We start from the raw sequence: 24124 nt of genomic DNA, 5'->3' as shown, positions 1-24124 counted from the left end.
CTTAACTTAACAATGCAAAAAATGCATTAGACTTTCCTCCCTTGTGCCCATGTAAAAACTAAGCCAATATCTGATGTCCTATCACTGCCTCCTCTGCCTTGGGCTCCAGAAGTTTCCTAAAGGAAACCCAACTTTACATCCCTGTCACATCCCAGGTTATCTCAGAGACCACTTCCCCAAAAAGGTGTTGTCACAGATTTCACTGGGGCAACCAGTTATCATCCTGGCAGCACGAATACTACCTTAGGAGAGGGAACTGGCTGGGCTAAAGGCAAGGCTGCTCACCTCATTTACTGAGCAGCGATCACAGCCAGGCCCAGGGTAATGTGCTCCAAGACCAAATGGACCACATGACACCCTAACTTCAAGAGGAAATTATGCCAAACCTCTGAATCCTGTGTATTTGATCTGCCTCTCTCCACTCCAACATACCACGTCACAATGAATTAAATGGCACTGGAAAGACAATTTGTGGCCAAATCTTGAGTCCAACAAGTAGACATTAGCAAAATTCCACTGCTCTCTCTGGGCCAACAGAAGATCCCCTTAGAGATGTTCTCCCTGCAAAGGTTGGGTCACTGACTTAAATTTCTATTAAAACAGGTCAACAAGTTAACCCTGGGGAATTCTAGCTACAGGAAAGAAAAATGTGGTACCTGAAAGAATTCTACTGAGAATACTGTTACTGAACTGATAATGACCCAGATAGTTTGAACTCAAGGAATGACCACAGTAAATAGGAAAAGAACTCTCATATCCAATTTCCTTTTTTTTATTCTAAATAAAAACCACACTTTGTGCCGAACAATGGAATATAAAAGAATCAGATGTACAACGATTTTAGACATCTACTATTTGGGGGGGAAAGTTTACAAAATATACAAAACTTTACAGCAATAGATAGTAAACACTTAAATATTAGGAGGTCAGTACTTATTAATTTAATGGAAGGAGTTAGACGACAACAACTCTTCTCCATTTCATATGAGACTTTAGCTAGTAGAGGTGGGAAGGAAGAAGGGTGGACTGGACAAGGGAAGGGTGTCAAAGAAACATTAAAATCCAAACAGTTTTATTTTCATCCTGACGTTGTTTACGAATGATAACCACACTGAAACTAATGCTGTGTGCCCTGCTTCCTGTCTACATTCAGTTCAGGATTTTAAAAAAAAGGACATGTAGAGACTCCCAGATGGGCACAGATTTTTCCATAGAGTCTACTCCCATGCCAACAAAATCAGTGTCCATCTATAAAGGTATTTAAATTCACTTCCACAGTTGAGTAGTCTGGAGAAATAGGGCACAGTAGGTAGCCAGAGAGGAAGAAAATTCATCAGTAGCAAAACCTGACTGGGGAGAAGGTATCTAAACCCAAGGCTTGTCTGTGAGACAAAAGGGTACTTGTTGACAAATCAGAAAAGGAGTCAAAAAGCACTTTTTCCCATTTTCTGGTTCTTAGGGGTTACCTGGGCCACATCCCCACCCCTATCTCCTTTCCTCCCAACTAGCCATTATCTATAGACTCTGTGGAGTCTTAAAATTTAGGACCAAATACGAGGGTAAAGCAGAACTTCCCAGTGGGTGCTGTGACATCAGTGAGCCATTAGTGGGTCACAGGAGAGCAGGATACTGATTCCCTCCACTGGCCACAAGCAGCCTCTACTGTTTATCCCAGTGTGCCCTACAAGTATCACCCTTTTCCTGTAGAAAACAGGTTGGAAATAGACTCGTGCTTAGTTTAATGCTCTACAGTCACCAACTTGAATTCTTAAATTTTTAAACGAAGGGCTCTGCCAATTATATAGCCAGTCTGGAGTATAGAACAAGAAAAGGAGGAAAAGAGAGAAAAGAAATTCAAGGGTCAAAAAGAACCTCGAAACAATACAGCAGGAGACAATGCTAAACTGGGCTCCAGGGCAGAGGGTGCAATGAAATCAGGAGAAGGTTGAAAAAATAAAAAAACTCAAACCAAATACGGTTGAAAAAATAAAAAACTCAAAACAAATACTTTCCACCAGGTATCCTAAGTGCCCTTTGCCACAATATAGTGTTTCAAGTAAAACAGTACAGGAAAGGGTGAGCTAGAAGCAAAGGCAGCAAACATGACTCTACACAGAAGGAGGGTTCAGGTATGAATATGGGGGACACATGGAGGAACAGTTTGGTCAATCAGCCTCAGGAGCTACTGACCCTGCTACATACATGTCTGACTGTAATCAACTGGGCCACCCTGATCAACCACTTGGCCTCAGGAGGATCAGAGGTGCAGTTTTTTTTTAGTGTTTTGGGAACAAAGTTTCAAGGGTTTGCTTTTTGGTTTACTGGCAAAAAGGGAATATTTCACAGTTTCAGGTTAAGTATACAGATTACCCAGCATCCATGATGCTCTCTGTTAAGAAAAAGGATTTCTCCAGCATATTGATCTGTTCTCAGTTACCTGTTAGGTTCTAGTAAGTACCACTTCTCTCAAATCCAGCCATTCAAAAATCAGTCCTCACCAACAGTCTGGCAGGGGTCACTCAGGCTTGAAAAGCTTAGCAGACACTTGATGGTAGCCTTTTACACATTTTCCTTCTTAAATTTCTAATGGTCAGTGTGAGAGTAAGGGAGAAGACAGTGAGGGATGAAAAGTTTCAACACTGCTTCCCTGACAAGAATGTCGTGAGGAAACATTTACCAAGTTGTGTTTAGATGGTGAAAGGTGGCCACTTGTACACGTCCCTTATGAAATGGTCACCCCACCAGAACGCCATGCAGGCCAACTTGGAAGCCCTATCAGCTTAGGGTTAGGGAGAAAGGCAGGAGGCCCAATAGGGACGGAGCTTTGGTTTGCCTTAGTTTTAATATAGCTTTCCAAGTTTAGGAAGAATGAGAAAATGTGCAAAAAGGTCTTTCATGTGACTTGATTCCCCTCATCTCAGTCCCCAACCTACTCCATCACAGATGGAAAGAGGGTAAAAGGCCTAGGAAATCAACAGGCCCCAAGTTTCTAGAAATTACATCCATTGCCGAAAGGGTTCCCTGGGTTTATTCTGTAAGAGACTGCCTGGAGAGAAAGAAAAGAATTTGCTTGTTTAAAGGCTTGACCCATTCTCCCCCAATTCTAGCCTATTTCCCAAATCTCTGGCCAGGACTGTCCCCTGAAATATGGCTCCTTGCTGGGGAGAAACTCATTTTCCTGAAGTCTCTTATCCAAATGAGATGCTGGGTAATATGTATACAAAAATAAAAATAAATAAATATTAACATCCAAAAAGGCTTTGTGAGTTAATTAAAACCACTTGCTGTAAAACAGCCCAGGGTGCTGCTAAGTCCCACCAGGGGCAGTGTCAGGGCGGAGGCCAAGGACTCCCAGAGCTTGTCTGAGCAGGTGAGGTAGTATGAGTTACTGAGGTGCCACCTAGTGAGTACAAGAGATTGAGGGCCCTCTCCCTCAAGCCTTCTTTGGGCAAGACGCCCTTAAAAGCCAACTAAGAACAAAGCCAACCAGCCTCATGGGCTCAGCAGACACATTTCCCAGCCCCCCAGGGAGAGTCTGAGCCAGCTGCCAACCTATAGCACCCCTTGGCAGCAATGCAAAGACAGATTGGGACAAATTCCAGCAGGTCAAAGGTGAGTTGCCAAAGCTCCTGCCCAGTTGCACAAAGTAAACAACAGGTTACTCATCTGGGACAGACGAACACACATCTCGTTACATGCCACCACTTATTTGGTCCCTGTAGGGCACAAAGTCCACCACTCCACCACCTCATGGGGTCTTCGCATCTATACTACAAGCCAAATACACTTCTAGGTGGGAGACTGCATGTAAATTAAGGCAAGGCTGCTGCTGTCAGAGATATCCTCACCTCTCCACCAGGAAACTCAAGGTCGATGGAGGTGGCCCGGTAACAGATGACTATATCAAAGTGGCTCCCTGTCCTCTTTGCCCCGCAGGGAAGGCCTGATATCCTGGACCATCACTCCATAAAACTATGTTTCTCTGGAACCGAGGAGAAAAAAAGAAAGCTCCATTCCTGTCCAGCCAGGCTGTTACTACTGACAGCACTACAGGACCTCTTCTGGCTGGCAAGGATTCATCCCAAAGCTTTCTGACCTAAATAAAAAGCTTAGTCTCCAGTTTGGATCTAACTACCAAAAGGTTTTACTGTCCAATCAGCAGATTACAGCCGTGAAACAAGAAGGCACCTCCACCCCTGACACCTTTTCCCTGCTGAGGGCTGGGCCTGGAACCTGAGGTGAGCTGCCCCGCTGACTGGTCCTCTCTGAATGACCATTCCAACATCTCTCTCATAGCTGGTTGTCCCAGTTGGAGGTCTGGCAGTAATACCCACAGTGAAAACCTCCCTCCACCTCCTCTATTTAGTGAGGCTGTTGGTTGGATTCTTAGCAGCATAAAACCTATCAGTAAACTAAAACTCAAGAGGCTAGGGAAGAGGATCTAGTTGGCATCAACTGCCTGACAAGATCCCAAGACCTGCCTCAAAAGAACCAAAAACACAGCCCTTCATGGGCAAGAACAGGTAAGGAGGTAAACATGATAGGGCCGTTGCTTCTCAGAAACAGTAACAGCTCGTGTGCTATTTCTTCTTTTTTCTTCTTTAAACACAAGACAGAATTCCTAGCAAGGCAAAATTGTAACTTCGGCTGGGGAGGGACCAACGGCCATTAAAAAATCCACATCCTGGCTGCTGTGTGGGAGCTCCCCCTGGCTCTGCTGGGACCCAGTCAGCTGTCCGGGTTCTTTTCCGCCTCTTTGGAATGGATAATGTACATAAAGGTCTGCTCAATGGTGAAGTCGGGTGGAAGGCTGCCTTTGTGTACACCAACGTGCTTGCTCATGAGGTTAAGGGTGGAGCTGTAGTGGCCACAGACTGTGCAGCGGTACATGAGGGCCCCCGAGTGTGTCTTCAGGTGGCATTTGATGGTTGAGCGGCCTCGAAAGAACTTGTGGCACACCTTACATTGGTACGGCTTCTCGCCTGTGTGGATCCGCCGGTGGTAGTTGAACTCGCTTGTGTGGGCAAATCTTTTGCCACAGACCTTGCAGCTATACTTGCTGTTCCCCGGCTGACCCTGCAGAGCCAGCTCCTCACTCAGGAACTCCTCCGCTGGCAGCTTCCGCTTCTGGAGCGCTGGGTGCTGTAGCCCAAAACCAGGCCGCGGGTCAAGGCCACTATTGCATTTGTGCTGGCTGACGTGGTAGCGATAGGCAGCCTCCGACTTGAAGCTCTGGCTGCACAAGTGGCAGCGGAAGAGGGTGTCTTCCAGGCTTTGGTGCACAGCCATGTGCTTCTCTAGGAGATGCCAGTCCACAAAGCTGTTCGCACAGACAGAACACGAGAAGACTGAAATGCCAAGATGGGAGAGTGTGTGCCACATGAGGCTGCAGAGGTTGAGGTGACGCTGGTCACAGACACTGCAGGCCTGGCCCTTCAAGTTTAGATGGTCGAGGATATGGCCCCGGACCACGTGGAAATCTTTGGCCAATGCCTTCCCACAGGCAGCACATTTCAACTCTGTGAAGGCCGCCCCTGAAAACAAACCCAGCTTCCCAGGCAGGGGATCATTGGGGTGGACAATAATGTTGTTCTCAAATATTCCATCCCGTCGGTGGAGGGTCAACTGCCACTGGGTAAAGAACTTAGTTTCACACATGTCACAGGAGAAGAGGAAAATACCAATGTGGGAAAGAACATGGGTCACACGGGAGTTTCGGTCTTGGAAGTGGGTCTCACAGACCTTGCAGTTGCCTGTCAACAGGTCCACATGGTCCCGAGCATGCTGTCGGATCAGTTGAATGTTGGGCTCTAGAACTTTCTTGCACACCTGGCAAGGCATGGCCTTATTCTCTCGGTTGTCATTCTCTCCAAAAGTCAGCTCATCTTCACTGTCATCACTCAACTCAATCACCTCCTCAGCTGTGCCTATCTCCTCAGTGGGGTCTTCAAACTGCAAGTCATCATCTCCCAAATCCTCCAGCTGGAGCTCATCCATCTGCCCAAAGCCCGGATCTTTGGTGTGGTCACTATTGCTCAGACAGGAGTTGGTCCCAGTGGTAATGTCTATTGCACTGTCAGCGGGGAAGAAGCTGTTTTTACTGAAGTCTCCATTGCTCTGAACTTTGTATGGCTGACAGGAGCTTGTGCTGGTTTGAATGCCCATGCTAACAGTGCCTAGGACTGGCTGAGTCACCATATTAGGTACGGATGTGAAAGGAGCAGGGGTATCATGGTCTTCTGTCTTTGGTGGCAGTGACTGCTGAGGCAGAGGCAGACTATGGTTAGTGTCACTGGTAATATTTCTCTCTTCCTCTTTATAGCTTCCTCCAGCATCACTAGGAAAGACATAGTTTTTATCAGGACCAAAGTGCTCCCCACCACCCCGGAGTTCTCCGAGGGGATGGACAGGTTCTGCTGAGCTACAACTCAGGGTGCCGGAATGGCTCTCACTAGTGTTGGTCAGGGGCTTGGCCACGGCCGTGCTCTCCAGGTCAGGAAAGGTGGAATGACAGGCCCGGAGGAGGTCCTCCATACCCAGACGCTCAGCTACCTCATAGATGACCCCAACATTGATCAGGTCCGTGAAGAGCTCTGATGTGTAGACGAAGCTCAGAATCTTCTCAAAGTTGGCGGGGGTGATAAAGTCCACCACATAGGTCCTGGCGGCATCTAGCCCAGTATTCAGAAAGAGGTTCTGGAAGTAGCCAGCTGCGCAGGCCAGCACAGCTTTGTGGGCCGGGAAGGAGCGGCTCCCCACCACAATGGTGACATCGCACATGGTCTCTGAGAGCCGGCACTTATTGAGTTCCTTCAGCAGGTTGTTGGGGTGGTTGGTGCTTTGCAGTTTGATCCTCATTCCCATCTTAGCAGCTCCTATGAAGTTGCCTCCTTATCAGCACAGTTAACCTGTGGACAGCAAAAGGAAAAGATAGATGGCCAAACACATCCCTGCAAATGAGGCACTCTCCAACAGGAAATACCACCAGTCTGAGTGTTTCTGAGTCCCAGGTGGGGGCAGGAGTGACTAGATATGGAGAACTGTTCCATTCTGCTAGGGGCAAGGCCAGCAAAAATGATGGAACAATGACCTCTCTCCTTGCACATACCCAAATACAGAGTTACAACAAAATCCAAAAGTACGGAAAAAAATCCGATAGCTTGGTCTTTAAGAGTCAGTAAGAGAGGTTGTAGGCCTGGTTGGACAGAAGCTAGTGTCTTAGCGCCAAGCCAGAGGTGTGCTCTCAGACACAGTCTTATACTTCATTTCCAGAGCGACTGACTGAAATCCTTCTCATATTAATTTCCCAATTTCCACCTGGTTTCAAGCTTTCTTATCTCGTTGAATATATTCTCCTCCTTCACAATGCCAAATGCCATATATGTACTTGAACATAATTAGCAAATCTCCATTAGCTGCTGAGGAAAAGGTAAGGATGCTCTACCTTCTAGTTTTCTAGCATTGCTGTGTCTTTTCAGTCCCTAAATAAATCTTACTCATTCTTTAGTTCTCAGATCTCCCTACTTGTGCTACCTGCCTGTTCTCCTCTCTCTGCAACCCAGAGCCATTCAGATACTACTCTACCACATTCTCTGTATGCTGTGGATGAAGTTAAAACACTTTAGAACCCAAAGGAGTAAAGCAAAGTAGAATACAATCGTGAAAGTTAATATTACTTAAATATGCTTTATTTCTTTTTACCATCCTGCTTATACTGACAAAAACTAACAGATTTACTTGATGTCATAAGAAGGCATCTAATTATATAGCTAAGACTCCCGAAATGCTTGCTCAATACCACTTTTCCGCTTTCAGAATCCTGCCCGCCTAAGGAAGATGGGCTAGGTGCATTCTCTTTCTGTCTCACGACTCACCCTGCGCGACACAGCCCCCTTCTCCACCTCACCACATTCTACTAATTCCCAACTTTTTCTGGGGCTCAGGAAGCTTCTAAGCATTGTTCAGGTACCAGCCAAGCATCTCCCGGGCCCTGGTAGCCATACATCAATGGTGAGCAGGTCGGGGCACTGGCAAGCCTGAGTGGGGGATCCGAAGGGGACAGATTTGGAACTTCCAAGAAGGCACCCCAACAATCCTGTGGCGCCGCAGTCTCCCCTCTGGAGGGTCGAATTCGAGAGAAAGGGCGTTGGATGGGACTGGGGCACTCCATCTGGGGGCACCGAGCACATCGTCCCTCCCCAAAGAGCGGCGATTCCCCGGCGACTGCGGGCGGGGGCGCGGCGGGATGCAGGGTCGGCCGGGAGGCGAGGGATGGGCGGCGGGCCGGGGCCGGCGCGCGGCCGGGGAGGAAGGGTCCGGGCGCGGGGAGGAGCGGGCAGGAAGGAACCCAGCGAGAGCGAAAGGACGGGACGGGGTCGGGCCTCGGCCAGGAGCAGCGCTCTGCCCGGCCGCGCTTACCCGGCTCCGCGGGGCCCGAGCACCATCGCCGCCGCCGCCTCACACAAAGGCCCCGGCCCGCCGTGCCCGGCCCGACGAGGAGGCGGCGCCGCCGGCCGCGGCCAGACTCTCCATCCGCCGCGCCGCTCGCCGCGCCGGCCCGGGCCGCCCCCGCCGCCCGGCCCGCAGCGCCCCCCGCCGTCCCGGAGGAGGCAGCGCCCCCCGCCGCTCGGCCGCCGCTCCCCCCGCCGCCCCGGAGGAGGCAGCGACCCCCCACGGCGGGGCTCGGAGGGAGGAGGGAGGAGGGCGGGATGCGCAGCCACCCAGCCTCCCGCCGCCCTCCAGCCGCCCGCCCAGCCCCGGCTCGGCCCGGGACCCCCGCCCCGGACCTGCCTCCACCCCCTTCGCAGCCCTGGGGCGTTTCCAGCCCCCTTAGTTTTGGCGTTTCTGAAGCGCTGATCCACCAGATGGAGGGCTACCTCCTGGCTGCCCTGGTTCCTGGAGAAGTGAAAAAGCTTATCTCAACTCTAAGCTCTCATTTCGTCCCCTGTTCTAGGTCTCTCCCTTCTCAATATATAGGAACCCCTCAAGCTCTTGGACCCTTCTGCCACTGCCCGGTGATAGAAGGCAGCCAGGTACAAGCGGACAGACAGATGGTAGAATTCCATAATTCCTGGATAGATGAATGGGAAGATGGGGACACACAGGATGATGCCAACTGATCTAAGCCAGTTTGGCTGTTCAGAAATCATCAGTTATTTTGATGAATTTGGGAGACCGTGTGTCCCCTTTTCCACAACCTCACTAGCTCGGTAGATTATACTGAAAGCAAGCATAATACAAAATGCTGCCAAACGTCATATTTACAAGCAAGGAGGTGCAAAATCAACCATATGACCTGATCTTGTTGTTTGGAGGCAGGCAGTCTCACTTAGGTCTCTCTGAAAGGGTCAGCTGGAGACTGATAAATGTTTCAATGGCAGGCCCAACCCCTACAGCTGGATAAGGTAGCGAAGTGGCCCTGAGTTGGAATATCATACAACCAATAGACTACAAACACCTCCAGCATGACTTTAAGACATTAGGCTATAAGACTTACAAGAGTCTTGGGCCTGTTTGATCTTTCTAACCAACCATCTTATTAACCACCTGTTAAAAAAGAGGCCAGAGGCCCAAAATGGAGTCACTTGTGCCATGCCCACATTACCAAACTGAGACTTAATACCTAAAGTAACTGCCATTTCAGCCTCTCTCAGGAATGTAATCTTAACCAATTAGTCTGGAATTTCCTGGTCAGCAGTGGTGAGGTAATCTGCCTGATTGAACCCGTGGGCCCACAGAGGAAGGTGACCTTGCCTGGAACAGTCCACTCTGTAAAATAACTTTTTTGTCCCACTCCCGTTCTGACTTTAAAGCCTTTCCTCTCCTACAGCCCTTCAGAGCTCCTTTCTATTTGCTATGTGGGATTGGCTGCCGATTCATGAATTGGTGAAGAAAGCCAATTTGATCTTTATATTTACTTGGTTGAATTTTGTTTTTTAATAGTGGCAACCTTGCATCAAGCAAGTCTATCAGTGCCATTCTTCCAACAGGCTCAGATGATGAACAGCATTTTCTAAGCAATAAAGCACTTTTAAATTAAGGTATGTACATTGTTTTTTTCAAAATAGTGCTATTGTACATTTAATAGACTACAATATAGTGTAAACATAACTTTTATAGGCACTGGGAAACCAAAAAACTGTGACTGACTTTATTGCAATATTCACTTTATTTCAGTGATCCCAAACCCCTCACCTCCAGGGAGGAGAGAGACAGGCCTGGAGGTAGAATAAATCACCGGTGGTCAATGACTTACTCAATCATGGTATCAAGTGAACTTGGGAAGATTCTGTAGGCTTTGGCTAGAAATAAATGATAAAGATTTATTCAAGGGTCTTAGGGTTTACAAACCAGTAACACAACTAGGCAATACCTAGAGTGTTCTGAAGAAGAAAGAAAAGCTAAGGATTTTTTATAGTAAAAAGGACATTCTTGAGAAGAATCAGTTTGGTATTCTTAGCCTCTGGACTGGTCCAACATGGTAATCCTCTAGATGACCTGTGGTCTGGATAATGGACATCAGGTGGTCTGGTTACATAAACATTCTATCCTTAGTCCTTCAAGGGGTAATCAGAGGATTATCTAGAGGTTTGGTGTATATTCAGGCATTGAGGCAGGACAGGAAAGTTCAAAAGTTTAAGTGCCTAGGCTAGTTAAAAATAAGAGTATAATCGTTTCTTAATGCTTCAGCCTACCTTAGTAATTTAGCAGTTTGACTACAATGACTCTATTTTATTTCTCCACTCTATTCCTCGATGCCTCTGTAATGAAGACTTCATAAAAACTGAAAGTTCAGAGAGCAACCAGGTTGGTGAACACTCGAAGATTCCAAGAGAGGAGAGTTGTGCCCTCAGAGAGGGCATAGAAGCTCCATGCCCCTTTGCCCATGTCTTGCCCTATGCATCTCTTCTGTCTGGCTATTCCTGAATTATATCCTTTTATAATAAACAGGTTATCTAGTGAGTAAATGGGTTTTCTGAGTTCTGTGAGCCGCTCTAGCAAATGAATTGAACCCAGGAAACAGGTCACAAGAACCTTCAATCTGTAGCCAGTCAGTCAGAAGCACGGAAAACAAGCTGGATTGTGGGCCTGGATTGGCATCTGAAGTTGGGGGGCGTTCTTGGAATAAGACCTCATCCCATGGAATCTGATACTATCTCTGGGTATACAGTGTCAGAGTACTGCTTGTTGGTGTGGGGAAACCTCCCCATCCACACACTTTGGATATGGATGTTTTGGGTCCAGAACCTTTAATACTGAAATCCGTTTTAAATAAGTCATTATGCAATCACAATAACACACATACACAAAACTAAATGGCGAAGGGCCATGAACTCAGTCAAGGGCTTGTTGACCAGGTATCCTCAGGCATCAACATTTTTACAAGAAGAGGAGGGCCAGAATTCCTTCACCCACCCATTTTTAAAATTTTCTTTAATTAAATTAGTTTCAAGTATACAGCGCATTGGTTAGACATCTATATAGTTCATAAAATGATCCCCTCCTCTGCACTCTCCCTCTCCCGGTCCTCCACTTAGCCATCATATTAATGCTAACTACATTCCCTATGCCGTGCACCCCATCCCTGTGACCAAATATCAACTACTAATTTGTACTTCTTTAACCCTTTACACCATCTTCCCAGCCACCCAATACCCCACTCTTCTATCCGTCATCAAATTGTCCACTATATTCGTGGGTCGATTATTGATTAGTTGGCTCTTTTTGTTCCTTAGGTTCCGCATATAAGTGAAATCATATGGTATTTCTCTTTCTCTGTCTGACTTATTTCACTCAGCATAAGAACCTCTAGGTCTATCCATGTCATTGCAAAAGGTAGGATTTCATTTTTTTAATGGCCGAGTAATATTCCATCATATATATACATATATGAACCATAATTTCTTTATCCAATCATCTGTTGATGGGCATTTAGGTTACTTTCGTATCTTGCCTATTGTAAATTGTGCTGTCATGAATATTGGGGGCGCATAGATCTTTATGAATTATTGTTTTGGTTTTCTTTGGATAAATACCTAGAAGTACAATTGCTGGATCAAAAGGTATATCCATTTTTAATTTTTTGAGAAAACTCCATACTGTTTTCTATAGGAGCTATACCAATTTGCAATCCCACCAACAATATTTGAGGGTTCCCTTCTCTCGGCATCCTCGCCAACACTTGTTGTTTTTTGATTTATTGATGATAGCCATTCTGACAGGTGTGAGGTGATATCTCATTGTGGTTTTAATTTGCACTTCTCTGATGATTAGTGACCTTGAGCATCTTTTCATATATCTATTAGCCAAATGTATTTCCTCTTTGGAAAAATATCTGTTCAGGTCTTCTGCCCATTTTTTAATTGGATCGTTTGTTTTTTGTTGTTGTTGAGTTGTATAAGTTCTTTATAAATTTTGGATATTAACTCCTTATCAGATGTATCATCAGTGAATATCTTCTCCCAAACAGTTGGTTATCTTTTTGTTTAGTTGATGGTTTCCTTTGCTGTACAAACACTTTTTAGTTGATGTAATCTACCCATTCCATTTTATAAACAGGAATCAGATTTAAAATGTGTTTTCATTTTTCCTGGAATCCTGCAGTTTTTTTTATTTCCACCAGAGGGCAACCTTTCTGCATTTATGCTCCTACTTAGCAAGGCACTTGTGTCATCACAGCGCACAACCAGTCCCAAGTCTGAGCAGAACCACCTCTTGAAGCTTTCATGACCAAAATAAATTCCCCAGACTCTGCAAAAGCTATACCACTTTTAAACACTCTAGATAAATAATTTTGAAAAGCCAACAAGATGACTCACCAGAGAAAGTCTTGAGGATCTGGGATGAGGGCATTCTTTGACCTCTAGCAATAAATCTGACACTAGGAATACTGAAGTGAGCTCTCCTTCTTCCTTTGCCCCACCATACTGCTATGAGTCCAAAGTTTCCCCAGTCAGGTTCTGAGAGGAAAGGACTTTCACTGGGGTGAGGGCACTGCAGGAAATGGCCTCGGACTCCATGGCCCTGTCTTTACACTTCCCTGGGAGAGCTGAACGTTGGCTTGTTTCAGGGAAGTTCAGGGGCTTGGCCAAGGCCCCTGCACTAGGCTAAGACAGAGAATCTGAGGATTTCTCAGGCTGTTCCATTAGGGTACAGAACACCCCCTTGGGATCAGTGGGCTGTGATAGTTGGCACACCAGATTAATAAAAGACACCCACACACTTCTCATTTAAGTGCCTTACATATACTGCGGAGTACTAGGCCAACATTACAGGGAATTAGAAGAGTCTGAAATAAATGTTTTCCCTTTATAATACCTAAGGTGGACAATTAACACTGAAAATATCTGCTCTTTTCTTTCTCAGCCGCTGCAGTAACTTCCCTGCTCATGCCCCATCCTGGCAGGCATCTAGAATTGTTTTCTTGTCCATGGCCCTGCTAGACTGTAAACACTGTGTACAAGTCACCATCTCACCCCCATGGACTGTGGTAGGACCCATGCTAGACATCTGGGGACAGAATAATGAGACAGTACTAGAGATGCATCCTCCTCTGTGGCTGAGTCTTTGCACAGCCTTAATCCCCATTTCCCTTTTGTAAGTGGAGTCAGATTCAGGGGTTAATGTCTCCCATGCTCATTCTACAAATACAGACAAGCCCTTCACAGTATCTGTTTTTCCTTTATCTGAAGCTAATCTGTGAAATTCTTTGAGCGCTAGAAACCATCTTCCAAATTCATTTATTTTTTAATCACTAAATAAACTTTCTGATGCTAATTGTATAAACCACTGAGTTAAGGTGCTGCTGGGAATATTAATGTATACAAAATAAAGATACTTCCATTTATATATGATATTCGTGTGCATATCATATGTATATATGTATGTATGGTATAGCTGGAAGAGTCAAGGAAGAGAAAAAACCACCCACCCACCAGCTAAACAAATACATCACTATAGATCATATGTAAAAATCCTTTATTGTTGAAGAGGCCAGGGGACTCTGTAGTCAATGTGGGCTGGGATTGGGAGTGCTCACTGTGCAGTTTCTATATCAGCATGGGGTAGAGGGATGGAGAAGGAGTCAAAGCACAAGAGTGTTACAAAGCAGGGAAGAGAAAGGGAAATAGAAGTGCATGCACCTGGGGACTCAGGGAGGGTGACATGGTGTCTTCGCGATGCAGGCCAGGAGTCCAGAAGTGAAGTTCTGAGGACCAAAAAAATAAAATCATATCTTCTGTCCTGTAAAACTCCCACCAACCACCCACTGGGAAAGCAGGGAGAGAAGGGGAAAGGCATCTGTAAGGGAGAAGGAGAGAACAGAAGTCTTATGCTGTCCCTTAGCCCTTGAACTAGAGGACCGAACTCCTCTAGCTGTACCTTCCCAGTTCTGTATTTCTCATGCTACTTATAAAACACCTGCTACTTATAAACACCTGTGTGCGTGGTCTGGGGGGCCTATGCAAAAGATGTAGCAACAAATTTCATATCATCCTAGCATCCCCATGAGCCAGGCATACACACAGCCCCATCCAAGATGCCGTGGTGCTAATGCTCCTCTAATCTCACCCAGTCCCTTCTCCTCTTTCCAGAAACCTCCCAAAGCAAGGACAGGCCGAGGGACCACTTCCGTTTTCAGCAGTTTCCCAGAATGAAATACAATGATACAATAATCTTTGTTGATTCATCTTATCTAATCTCCTTTAAATGCCAGCCGCCAGGGACCCGATGTCCTATTCTTCCTGGCATCTAACAGGTTGAGAATGCTCCAGTGGTGAGATTATGAAGGCTGCAATTATGGGCCTAGTCCCTCTGAAAGACCTAGATTCACCAGCAAGCAGTAAAAGTAGATTTCCACAATGCACTTGTTTCTGTTATTTGTATAAAATACTATGGGAAAATTGCACTGTAATTATCTTTATGGCCCATGCATAACACTGGGGGAGAGTATGTCATCCAGATATAGCTGCCCGTATAATTATCTGGCGGTCGGCAGGACTGAAATAACCATCTAATGAGAGCAAAATGATACGGTAAGTACTGTGTAATCAGCGAGTTATGGTTATTACAGCTCTTTGCGCCCTCTCACCCAACACTGAATGGGGGGCCAGACCTCATCTCTGGGCCCAGGGAGTCATGCACAGGCAGTTAGATTGAGAGCCAGCTCCTGCTCCTTGGGTCTCCCTTGAGACCAATGAGTGTAACAGGGACACAGGGAAAGGGGCAACAGTCTCTCTGTGATAACTGAGGCATCTCAATCCCTCTCCTTCTCTCCCCCCACCTCTTCTTTATTTGGTAATGAGTGCAAAGAAAGCCATCAGCTGAGCTTCTATTGTCATGTGTGGGAAGATAGTGCCAAGGAGGAAGTTTCCGTGTTTTGACTAGTCACTTCCTGGGGGACTCTCACACTTGCACACTCAGCCCACTCAGGCCCAGAGTCCAGCCCAGACCACCCTTGGCAGACAGACCCGAGCCAGCCAGGGGAAACACTAGGACAACTCCTACACCCCACCCCAGGCCACAGCAATCATAAAGCCAACACGGCATAGCGTGCCCAGCACTGTTCTGAACACTTAACCTGTACTCAATCCTCAAAACCACAGCCCTGCAAGGTACTATTATCATCCGCATTTTTCAGATAGGAAAATGGAGGGACAGGGGGTTATGTAACTTGGTCAAGGGACATAGCTAGTGAGTAGCAGATCCAGGATGCAAACAGCCATGCTCTTACTTACTATGCTACACGAAGCGACTAAGACAATCCCCATTAGAGTTAAGAGTTCCTTGCATTTCTTTCTAAATCACCTTTGTGTAGAACTACACACTGGACCCAGTAACCAGAGATTCTGAATGATCTGAACAGTTCAGCCTGACTAGAAGGCAAAATGCTTCACCTGTGAATTGTATGTGGTACCTGTAATTATTAGATGATGATCTCTCCATCTTTTGCACAGATCAGGAGAGAACAGATTCCAACCAACAGAAGTTGCCCATCAGAGAAGCCCCAGAGGAAAGACATGAAAAAGGGGTGTGTGTGCGGGTGTGTGTGCGCACGCGCACAGACTAGCACGTACCTCTAAGCGCTGGTGTGTTTGAGAGTGCTGGGCGCTGGTAGCATATTTTAGGGCAAATTTATGACCATTCAATGCCTGTAGCATCAGAGAAAATGCTTTTCTAGCAACCTACACACATAGTCCCCCCTCCTCTCCCTTACCAACAATCCTTACCTCATTCCACATTGGGAGGATACTTGAGGCTGCCAAAGCTGCGGACGTTCTCTTGGTTCACAGCAATAGGAGTGTCTGGGGTGAAGTAAGCAGTGTAATTAGGAGAGATTTTTCTGAATGTGACCTTCACCCTGACCCAGCAATGAAAGGCAGCATTGGGAGACAGAGTTGGGAAGAAGAGGCATGCTTGGTTTGGGAAATGGGGAAGAGGAAGAGCCTCCCTGACCACTTTCCTTCCCCAGCTGCAGTGGGACTATCTTACAAAGGTCTCCCCACTCTGCTCCCGAGGAGGGCTGCACTGTGACTCTGAGCTGGTTGGGTGAAAGAGACCAAGGAACCCTCACTACAGTTAAGAAAAGTCCTGTCACTCCCTCTAAGGACAAATATAAGGCATTTGATTTCCACATATCTTGGCCAGTCCTCTAAACCCTTCTACTGTACTCCACACACTCCTACCTGAATGGATGTTCCTCTTGCCCATAAGTCCCACAAAGAAGTCATGCATATCGCCTGCAGGAAAAAAGGACAACATTGTCCACAGCGACGATGAAAGGCTGATATGTTTCCCCAGACACGTATCAAGTCTTCTGAGATTGAATTTCTGCTCTCTGATTTTTTCTCTCTCCACAGCTTGACTCCTCACAGTTCGCAGGCTACCCCTAAACTCACACTCTCTGACCACCTCTCCCTCCTTCACATCTCAAGAATTCTCTGCCCCAGCAGGTGACTGACTGGCTTAGACTCTTCACAGCCATCAAGACATCCTCTTGGTTTCCAATGATCAGCCAGCAGAGGGAGAATCCACCATACCCCTCACACACTTCTTAGTTCCCAGGGGCCTCTCACATTCAGGAAAGGCTAGCTGAACCATTGCATATTGTTTGCACCACCTGAGATTGGGCCTGCCAAAACAGTCCGTGAGCTCCATACCCACAGAGCTCTGGGCAAGTGGTCAGCTCAGATAGGGAGGGAGATGAGGCTACTCACGTTTCTGGAAGAGTGACAATGTCTTGGGCTCTGTGAAACCAAGAACAAGTGTGTAACTGGAAAGTGGAATTTGGAAAGTGACGAATAGGGGGTGGTTCCAATCACAACCTTCAATTACTTACTAGGCCACCTCCAGTCTTCTTCCCACCCGAAGGGGTCTCCCAGGCCTATTTAATCTTCACAATCCTATCCCCACATGCCCCTCTCCCAGGGCTGCTTCCTACCCTTGCTAGCTTTGCCCAGAGTTCTGAGCAATTCATCCACAGAGACTGAGCCACTGCCAGAGAGTGTCTTGAGCAACTGGTTGATATCCGGGAGCTTCTAAGGGAGGAAAACAAAGAGGGCTGAGGCAAGAGGCTCACACCTGATCCACTCTCTCTTTTCCCGCAATAAACAGTCTCTTCCTGAGTCTATCACAGCTGGACCTGATGCTGATCTCTTCCAGGGTCTCCTCTGATTTACAATGGGAGAGAAGTGGGCTCTCAAAGTGTGGTCCGTGGGCCAGGGGCATCACCACCAGGAGCTTGTTAGAAATGCATAATTTCAGTCCTACCTCAGACCTACTGAGACAAAATCTGCATTTTAACCAGGACCTCAGGTGACTCACATGCACAGCAAGGTTTGAGAAGCCCTGGTAAGGGAAATACATTGGGCATCCCTGCAGGCTGACCAGCTGTCCCTTTGCTCAGGACTAAGGGCCTTTATGGGATATGGGACTTTCAGTGCTCAGGCTGAGATGGTTTTGGCAAAACTGGGACAGTTGGCCAAGCCATCCAAGCTCAAGGTCCCCTCTGAGCCCTGTCCCTTGAGGTCCTCTCCCAGCTCCTACCACCTCTCAGTGAGCAGGGCCATCTGTTCTTTGCTCCCTGGCATGCGAGGAGCTAGTTCGCCCAAGGATGTGGTTGCCCCACGGAGTGAGCCATGAATTCCCCACTCACAAGAGAGCCTCATCAGACAGGGCAAGTTTCCTTTGGTCTGTGCTCCATGACTGAGTTGCAGACAGGATTCGGTCATGGGGACGGGGGGAGTAGGCAGCTGGGGCACATCTGCAACCCCAAGATCCCCCACTCTGTGCTGTGTCTCTGGATGTTTCTCTCCCTGTGTTTACCACTGCCTCTCACTCTTTTCTTCTCTATGGGTTTCTGCCTCTAGTTTTCTCTCCCTCTCCCCCTTTCTACCCTGGATTTAGATTTTCAGGAAGGCAGCAAGCTCAGAGTGATACCTTTTCTCCAGAACCTAGGGTTTAGACGACTAAACCCTAGGTTCTGGAGTTGCTGCCAATCAGGGCTCTTAATTGTCTTAGAGATCTTTTTAGCAACTTGGGCACAGCAGGATGGTTGGCGGGTACATACCACATACCACACACCACACGCCCAGTTCATTGCAGCCAGGGAGGGACAATGACAATGATCATGTTTGGAGATTCTCACCTTGAATCTCAGAGGTGCCTCTCTCTCCAGAGTCCACACATCCCTGGGCTGCCAAGCACACACAGAAGCACATTGACACAGGATCCACACCCACACAGACCAACCCAGTTGCCTAGGCACTCATGTATCTTACCTTCTTCTCGCTCCAATTTCCCTCACCTTCACAGACCTTCGAGGAGAAGGGGTGGGATAGCAATCTCTCTCTTTCATTGACCAAGAGGGGCAAGGTCTCAAAGCAAATATACCCAGAAATTCTATCTTGAGCTGGAACTTTGGGCTCTGAACACAGCGTCCAGCCCATATTTGGCACTCCCTGTGTGTTTTGTCAACTGGCTCTTGTCTTTGGGATGTGGTACAACTGCTGCCACCTGCAAGGCTGCCAGCCTATTGTGCCCTGGGACACCTCACCAGCTAGAGGAAGGCTGGCGATCTCTCTCTTTGCCCAGTGCATAGCTTCCCAGGCAGCCACGTTCCCCAAATTGTTCAAATGCTCTGCCCACCTCCTGTAATGAGATGCTAAACAGATTTGAGCTAGAGAGGACATTTGACTTCACTCACTGAATTTGTAATAAGTTCCACCTATAATCATCTTAAAAGCATTCTACCAATGTAATTGCTATCATTTCAAAACCTTAGAAAGACTTCCTCCTTGCTCTCCTCCTGAAGCCCTACCCTGACAAGTCCTATTCTTTTCCTTAGAGGAACTTTGAAAATCAGGGCCCAACCCGTTTTGTGTTCTTTTTTTTTTTTTTCTCCTTCCTATTCTGACTAAGCAGTGACTAGAGGGGATCAAGGGAATGGAGAGGAAAGGGTTGGGATCTTAGGAGCACCTGAGGTTACCAGGGAGTAGATGAGTAGGGAATAAGAGAATTTATTTGAATTTTGAAAACAATAATACATATAATGAATAGGTAAAATGGCATACGAATGACTATTTGGGAGAAAAATTCTGTTTCGTGCCATCCAGGGAATAGACAGAATCTGCTCCTCTCCCCGCCCCCGCAAAGGGACAAAACCTGAGTGGACCGTAGAGAACCTTAGACTACCCTGGCCTACCCCTCACGGTACCATCTAGTCACCAAGTCACCGGTCAATCATATTGATAGGGCACCTCATACATACAAGGTGTCAGACCCATGCAGAGGGATGGAGACATTTACAGACATGCCCCGAGACAGTGAAAACATGAGTTGACTATAGAGACAGGGAAACCCAGCCCTCTGATGGATAACCCAGGTAACTCCCAATCCGCCTGCTCCACCTTCCTTCCTACAGCTTTCGGGAGCATTGCTCCCATGACATTGCCCTGTACTTTGCCAGAGTATAGGTCCAGCTGGAGGAGCACCTTACCTCCTTGTGGCTCCCCTCAGGCACCATCTGCTCCTGTGACTTCTTGCAGACAGCCCCTCGAGCCAGGCTGAGGACCAGGATGGCCGCTAACAGCAGGGCACTCCGCATGGTGCCTAGGAGGGCAAAGGGACAGAAAGGAAAGGCAGGGAGGAGGACACAGTGCAGGGGCAAACACAGGAAACATTCATAACCAGTAGCCCTGATTCACCAGTCCTCAGTGCCCCCATCCAAGCTCTGGCGAGTATTTCTGAGAAAGGGGGATATTCCTTGAGCTTGGCTTCTCTGCTCCTCCATTAAATATTTTTCCAGGATGTGCACCTGGCGATGAGCAATGGTGCAGTAATGCTGAGAACTCTAGGTTCTGAAGGAAGATGATAGATTTACAGGACACGCATGGGTCTATTTTCTAAGTCGGCTTGAGGAGGGATCCTGTATGCTATTCTCCAGCACTAAGTAACCCCAAGACTTCGGCAAAAACTTTCTAGTATGGAACAATCGTTCTGCACCCAAAGGCTCCAAACATTACTGGCTCTCAATCCCTTTCTTTCTGCTCTCTGCTCACTTCCCTGCTCCCCAGTCAAAGGCTGCCACCTCCTTTATTTCTCCTGACTCTGGCCCCTCTTCTTTGGTACCAGCTCCAGTCCTTCCAACATTCACCCATTCTCGCCTACCTGTGGAGCAGCTTTGAGCCTAGAGCTGGATGGTCTAGCAGGATCAGGAAGCTGGCTGAGAGGACTGCCCTGCTCCCCACAAAAGCTGGTGCTGCTGGTGCTGCTGGTGCTGCTGGTGCTGCAGGTGCTGCTGTAAAGAGAGAAACAGAGTAAAGGGGATCTGGGAATGTGGCAGGATCTCGGCCCAGCTGCCTGATAAAGGCTCTGGGAGGGTCTGGGGGAGCCGGGGGAGGGGCTGAGAATCACCAATCCCAGGGTGGCTGGAAGGGAGGGGGAGGCTGGTGGGAAGGAGGGTATAGGCTGCAGCCACACACACACACAGACACACACCCACCCAGATACACACACACACACACACACACACACACACACACACGTGCGCGTGCGCACACACCCCACAAAACCAGCAGCAGGCTGGAGTTATCCAGCAGTCCACTTTTTGACAGCCCCTGAGCTGGGCACATTAAGGAATGATTTGTGTATGGTTTGTCATAAAATTTCCATGCTAGGTCCAGCTCAATATGTGTAGTCTTTGGGCCTCTTTCTCCCCTTGTTCGCCCACCAGCTCCTTGCCTTTAAACCCTCAGACTAGGCTTGCCCAACTAGAACAATTTCAGGCTAGTGCTTCTTGGCCCGCCCACCACTAGGACAACAGAATAGCAAGGCTCAGGACCTTGAGGATGGAGAAGTAATCCTGGCATCCCCTCCAGTCCTCATTTCACCCTCTGGCCTCCTCTCGTTTAAAGTGGATCCATCACCTTTGTCCTCAAACCAACTGAGATTCAGTACTTCTCCCCCCCCTCCCCCGCCCCACCCCATTGAATGCAGAGGTCTTTAGGGTCTGGCTTTCTTCACCACCTCCTCCGTGCCAATGCCCCTCCCCTCAGCTTCTCCATCCCACCTCTTCTTGACTCCTGAATCAGCGTGACTTAGTTGCATCCTTCTAGAGTTCTAACTTCTAGCTCTCCTGACATAATCTTGGAAGGAGGAACAGAACACTACAGCTGAGCTGTTTCCCTACCCTTGCCCCCAACCCCAGCATCAATTTCTTAATTGCTTTTTCCATCACAGTTGCATTTTTCCCCCTTTCATCTGTCTCCCTGCAGATTGGGCACCTTCTCCCCTCACCTTTCAAGCTTCTTGTTCACTCCCCACACTGTAGAGGGGGTTTATGCTGCTCATTTTACACCTAAGGTAGAGCCCCTGGGGAGAGTCAGAGTTACAACCAGGATGAAAGAGGAGACCCAAAAAGATGCTGCTAAAAGAGATGAGGAAAGTGGCAAAGAGAAGGCTGTTTCAGAGCAATTCATCACTCCCAGCATTTATAATGGGTGTAGGATTTGAACATTTGCAAGGTTGGCACAGAGCAATCCATTTGATTTTCATCATCGCCACATGTGTGTAGGAAATAGTCCCATTTTTCAGATGAGGAAAATGAGGCTCGAAAAACTCAGTCACATGCTTCAGGACATACAGCTATGGGACAACAGCCTCAGATTCGGGTTTTCTCACTCTGAACCTCTGCTTCATTCTATTGCACTGGTATGAGTTTTGCAGAGGAAGTGGCGGGCCACCCATACAGGAGACCTGGAGATTTGTAACCCGCACTCTTCTACATCTCGAGACTGGGGAGAAAACCATAGCTCTGCTGTGTATTTACTACAAAGCTTCCTGCTCACCAACACCTTCCCCAATCAATCTATAACCTATTTAAAATTACTGCTACTCCATACTCCATATCCCCCACCTATTTCTTTTCTTCACGAACTTACTTTAAGTCTGTCTACCCTCTTCTCCCCACCAGAATGTCAGCATCACAGAACCAAGGACTTTTGTCATCTTGCTATTGGATCCCTAGCTCTACAGTGTTTGGCATATAAATAGGTGCTCAAAAAACTTATCTATAAAACAGAAAGGAAGCCTGAGCCCAGCTTCTCACACTGCAACCCACAACGTGGGTCCTCCATAGAGCCTCTCAAGTGCTGCTAGGGTCTTGAAATGTTTGTCTCCCCACTCCACACTCCCAACACCGCCCCCCCCCACCCTGGGACTTGGGCCATACTGAAAGAAGCCACTCTAGCTGCACACAGTCCCAAGCTCACCCCTGAATGAGGGCAGCAGCTCAGTCTCTAGGCCCCTTTATGATGTGAAAGGCTAATGAGGCCTCATCAAAAGCTTCTCATTAACCACCTAATTATAGGGTCCAGCACCCAGGGTTGGGAACCTTTGGTGGGATGAGGGGTAGAAGTGGGAGGCTGTTTATGGGTACATGGCATGACTGGTTCATGTCTTTGAGAAGATCAGGTGTTGTTCTAATTGGGCCTAGCCATCTCCCACTTCCTCCCCTCCTCCCCCCACCAACCTGGAGAAGGTCCAAGCTAGGCAGGCTGAAGGGAGTTGGGGTACAGGAGGAAGACTGAAGGCTGAAACTAAAGCCTCCTGGGTCCCCTCTCTGTGTCAGCCTCCCTCCCCTCACCAATCCATCTATTCCTGCCACCAGGCCCTGGCACCAGGGAAGCAAGGCTTTAGCAAAGGTCCACCATGAATAATGTCCTTTGATGATGTAGCATCTCACAGAGTATGGCAGGAGTCAAGGATGGGAGGGAGCAAGGGAATGGCAGGGAGAACTGATCGCCCCTTGATCTCTGGGATTAGCAAAGACTTAAAAGAGCTGATGCTAAACTAAGTCAGAGAAGAGATGAAGGAAGGAGGCTTTGGAGGTATTCACCAAACAAAAATGAACAGGAGGTGTCCCTAGAATTAAACGACAAAGTTTTATTCAAGGGTCTTTAGATTTGCAAATTGGAAAAGAACAGGATCAAGTAACACTCAGAGTGTTTTGAAGAAAAAAGTTGAGAGTTCTTACAATAAAAAGTACTTTTTTGAGAAAAATCAGCGCTGCATTCTCTTGGGGGTTAGGTGACCCCCAGGATGGCCGCTGTACCTCAGAGGCTGAAACAACTTTGAGAATGCTAGACCGAGTGAGGTTGGGAGGTGGGCAACAGAATTTCAGTTTCTCCCATCGCTACAGAGCCGATTCAAGCCTTATAACACAGGTAGGGAAACTGAGTCCCTGTAGGATTCAGGGGGAGGAAAACACATAGTCCTGGGCTCCAGAAGAGAAGAGAGGCAGAGACAGGAAAGAGGAAGAAGGGAGAGATGGAGAGTAAAGAAAGAGAGGAACCCTCACCCTTATTCAAAGCAGCATCCGTCTACGTGACTGATAGGGGGAGGGTAGGAGGGAGAGCAGGGACCTTGGCCCTTCCCTCCTCCCAGCATGCCTAGCCTTGAGAGTTGACAGTACCTTCAGCCCCCAGAAAGGAAAAACAGGATAGTGAGCAGCAGCTGCATATTCTCCTGAAATTGCTTCTGAAAATGACCAGACACTTCACTGGAAAAGTGACGACAATTTGGGCCCTGGGAGCAGGAGATGAGGTGGGGAGCGGGGTAGGTCAGGCTC

The 24124-nt window shown here is 47.6% G+C and overlaps 2 protein-coding genes across 6 annotated transcripts; both read right to left on the bottom strand.

Moving 5' to 3' along the window:
• Window positions 1–751: 751 nt before the first annotated feature.
• ZBTB39 (zinc finger and BTB domain containing 39) lies at window positions 752–8526 on the bottom strand. 3 transcript variants are annotated; one of them, XM_016165817.2, is made up of 2 exons: window positions 8419–8526; window positions 752–6908 (listed from the first exon to the last, which is right to left on the bottom strand). In XM_016165817.2, the coding sequence occupies exon 2, from the start codon at window positions 6862–6864 to the stop codon at window positions 4729–4731; it is 2136 nt and encodes a 711-aa protein (XP_016021303.1). In that variant the 5' UTR covers window positions 6865–6908; window positions 8419–8526; the 3' UTR covers window positions 752–4728. The 3 variants fall into 3 exon arrangements, with proteins under 3 accessions (XP_016021303.1, XP_036092846.1, XP_016021304.1); XM_036236953.1 differs by lacking the exon at window positions 8419–8526 and adding an exon at window positions 7875–8300; XM_016165818.2 differs by lacking the exon at window positions 8419–8526 and adding an exon at window positions 8004–8300.
• Window positions 8527–13980: 5454 nt separating this feature from the next.
• TAC3 (tachykinin precursor 3) lies at window positions 13981–20815 on the bottom strand. Of its 3 annotated transcripts, XM_016165692.2 has the most exons (9): window positions 20665–20815; window positions 19994–20106; window positions 18644–18691; window positions 17438–17534; window positions 17214–17243; window positions 16683–16736; window positions 16227–16301; window positions 16074–16148; window positions 13981–14206 (listed from the first exon to the last, which is right to left on the bottom strand). In XM_016165692.2, the coding sequence occupies exons 2-7, from the start codon at window positions 20099–20101 to the stop codon at window positions 16228–16230; spliced, it is 411 nt and encodes a 136-aa protein (XP_016021178.1). In that variant the 5' UTR covers window positions 20102–20106; window positions 20665–20815; the 3' UTR covers window positions 13981–14206; window positions 16074–16148; window position 16227. The 3 variants fall into 3 exon arrangements, with proteins under 3 accessions (XP_016021178.1, XP_016021177.1, XP_016021179.1); XM_016165691.2 differs by lacking the exon at window positions 16074–16148; XM_016165693.2 differs by lacking the exons at window positions 16074–16148; window positions 18644–18691.
• Window positions 20816–24124: the final 3309 nt, after the last annotated feature.

This window comes from Rousettus aegyptiacus, unplaced genomic scaffold (assembly GCF_014176215.1).
Source record: "Rousettus aegyptiacus isolate mRouAeg1 unplaced genomic scaffold, mRouAeg1.p scaffold_m13_p_2, whole genome shotgun sequence".
NCBI lineage: Eukaryota > Metazoa > Chordata > Mammalia > Chiroptera > Pteropodidae > Rousettus > Rousettus aegyptiacus.
Note: the sequence above shows the minus strand (reverse complement) of the source record. Positions and strands in the feature narration are given on the sequence as shown.

Bases quoted from the DNA above. Each gene is read 5' to 3' on its own strand.
- ZBTB39 (XM_016165817.2), bottom strand. From the start codon at position 6,864: ATGGGAATGAGGATCAAACTGCAAAGCACCAACCACCCCAACAACCTG.
- TAC3 (XM_016165692.2), bottom strand. From the start codon at position 20,101: ATGCGGAGTGCCCTGCTGTTAGCGGCCATCCTGGTCCTCAGCCTGGCT. The intron at 18,692-19,993 runs GTAAGGTGCTCC...TGTGCTTGGCAG, and splicing joins CTGAGGGGAGCCACAAGGAG to CCCAGGGATGTGTGGACTCT. The intron at 16,302-16,682 runs GTAGGAGTGTGT...ACTTCACCCCAG, and splicing joins CAAGAGGAACATCCATTCAG to ACACTCCTATTGCTGTGAAC.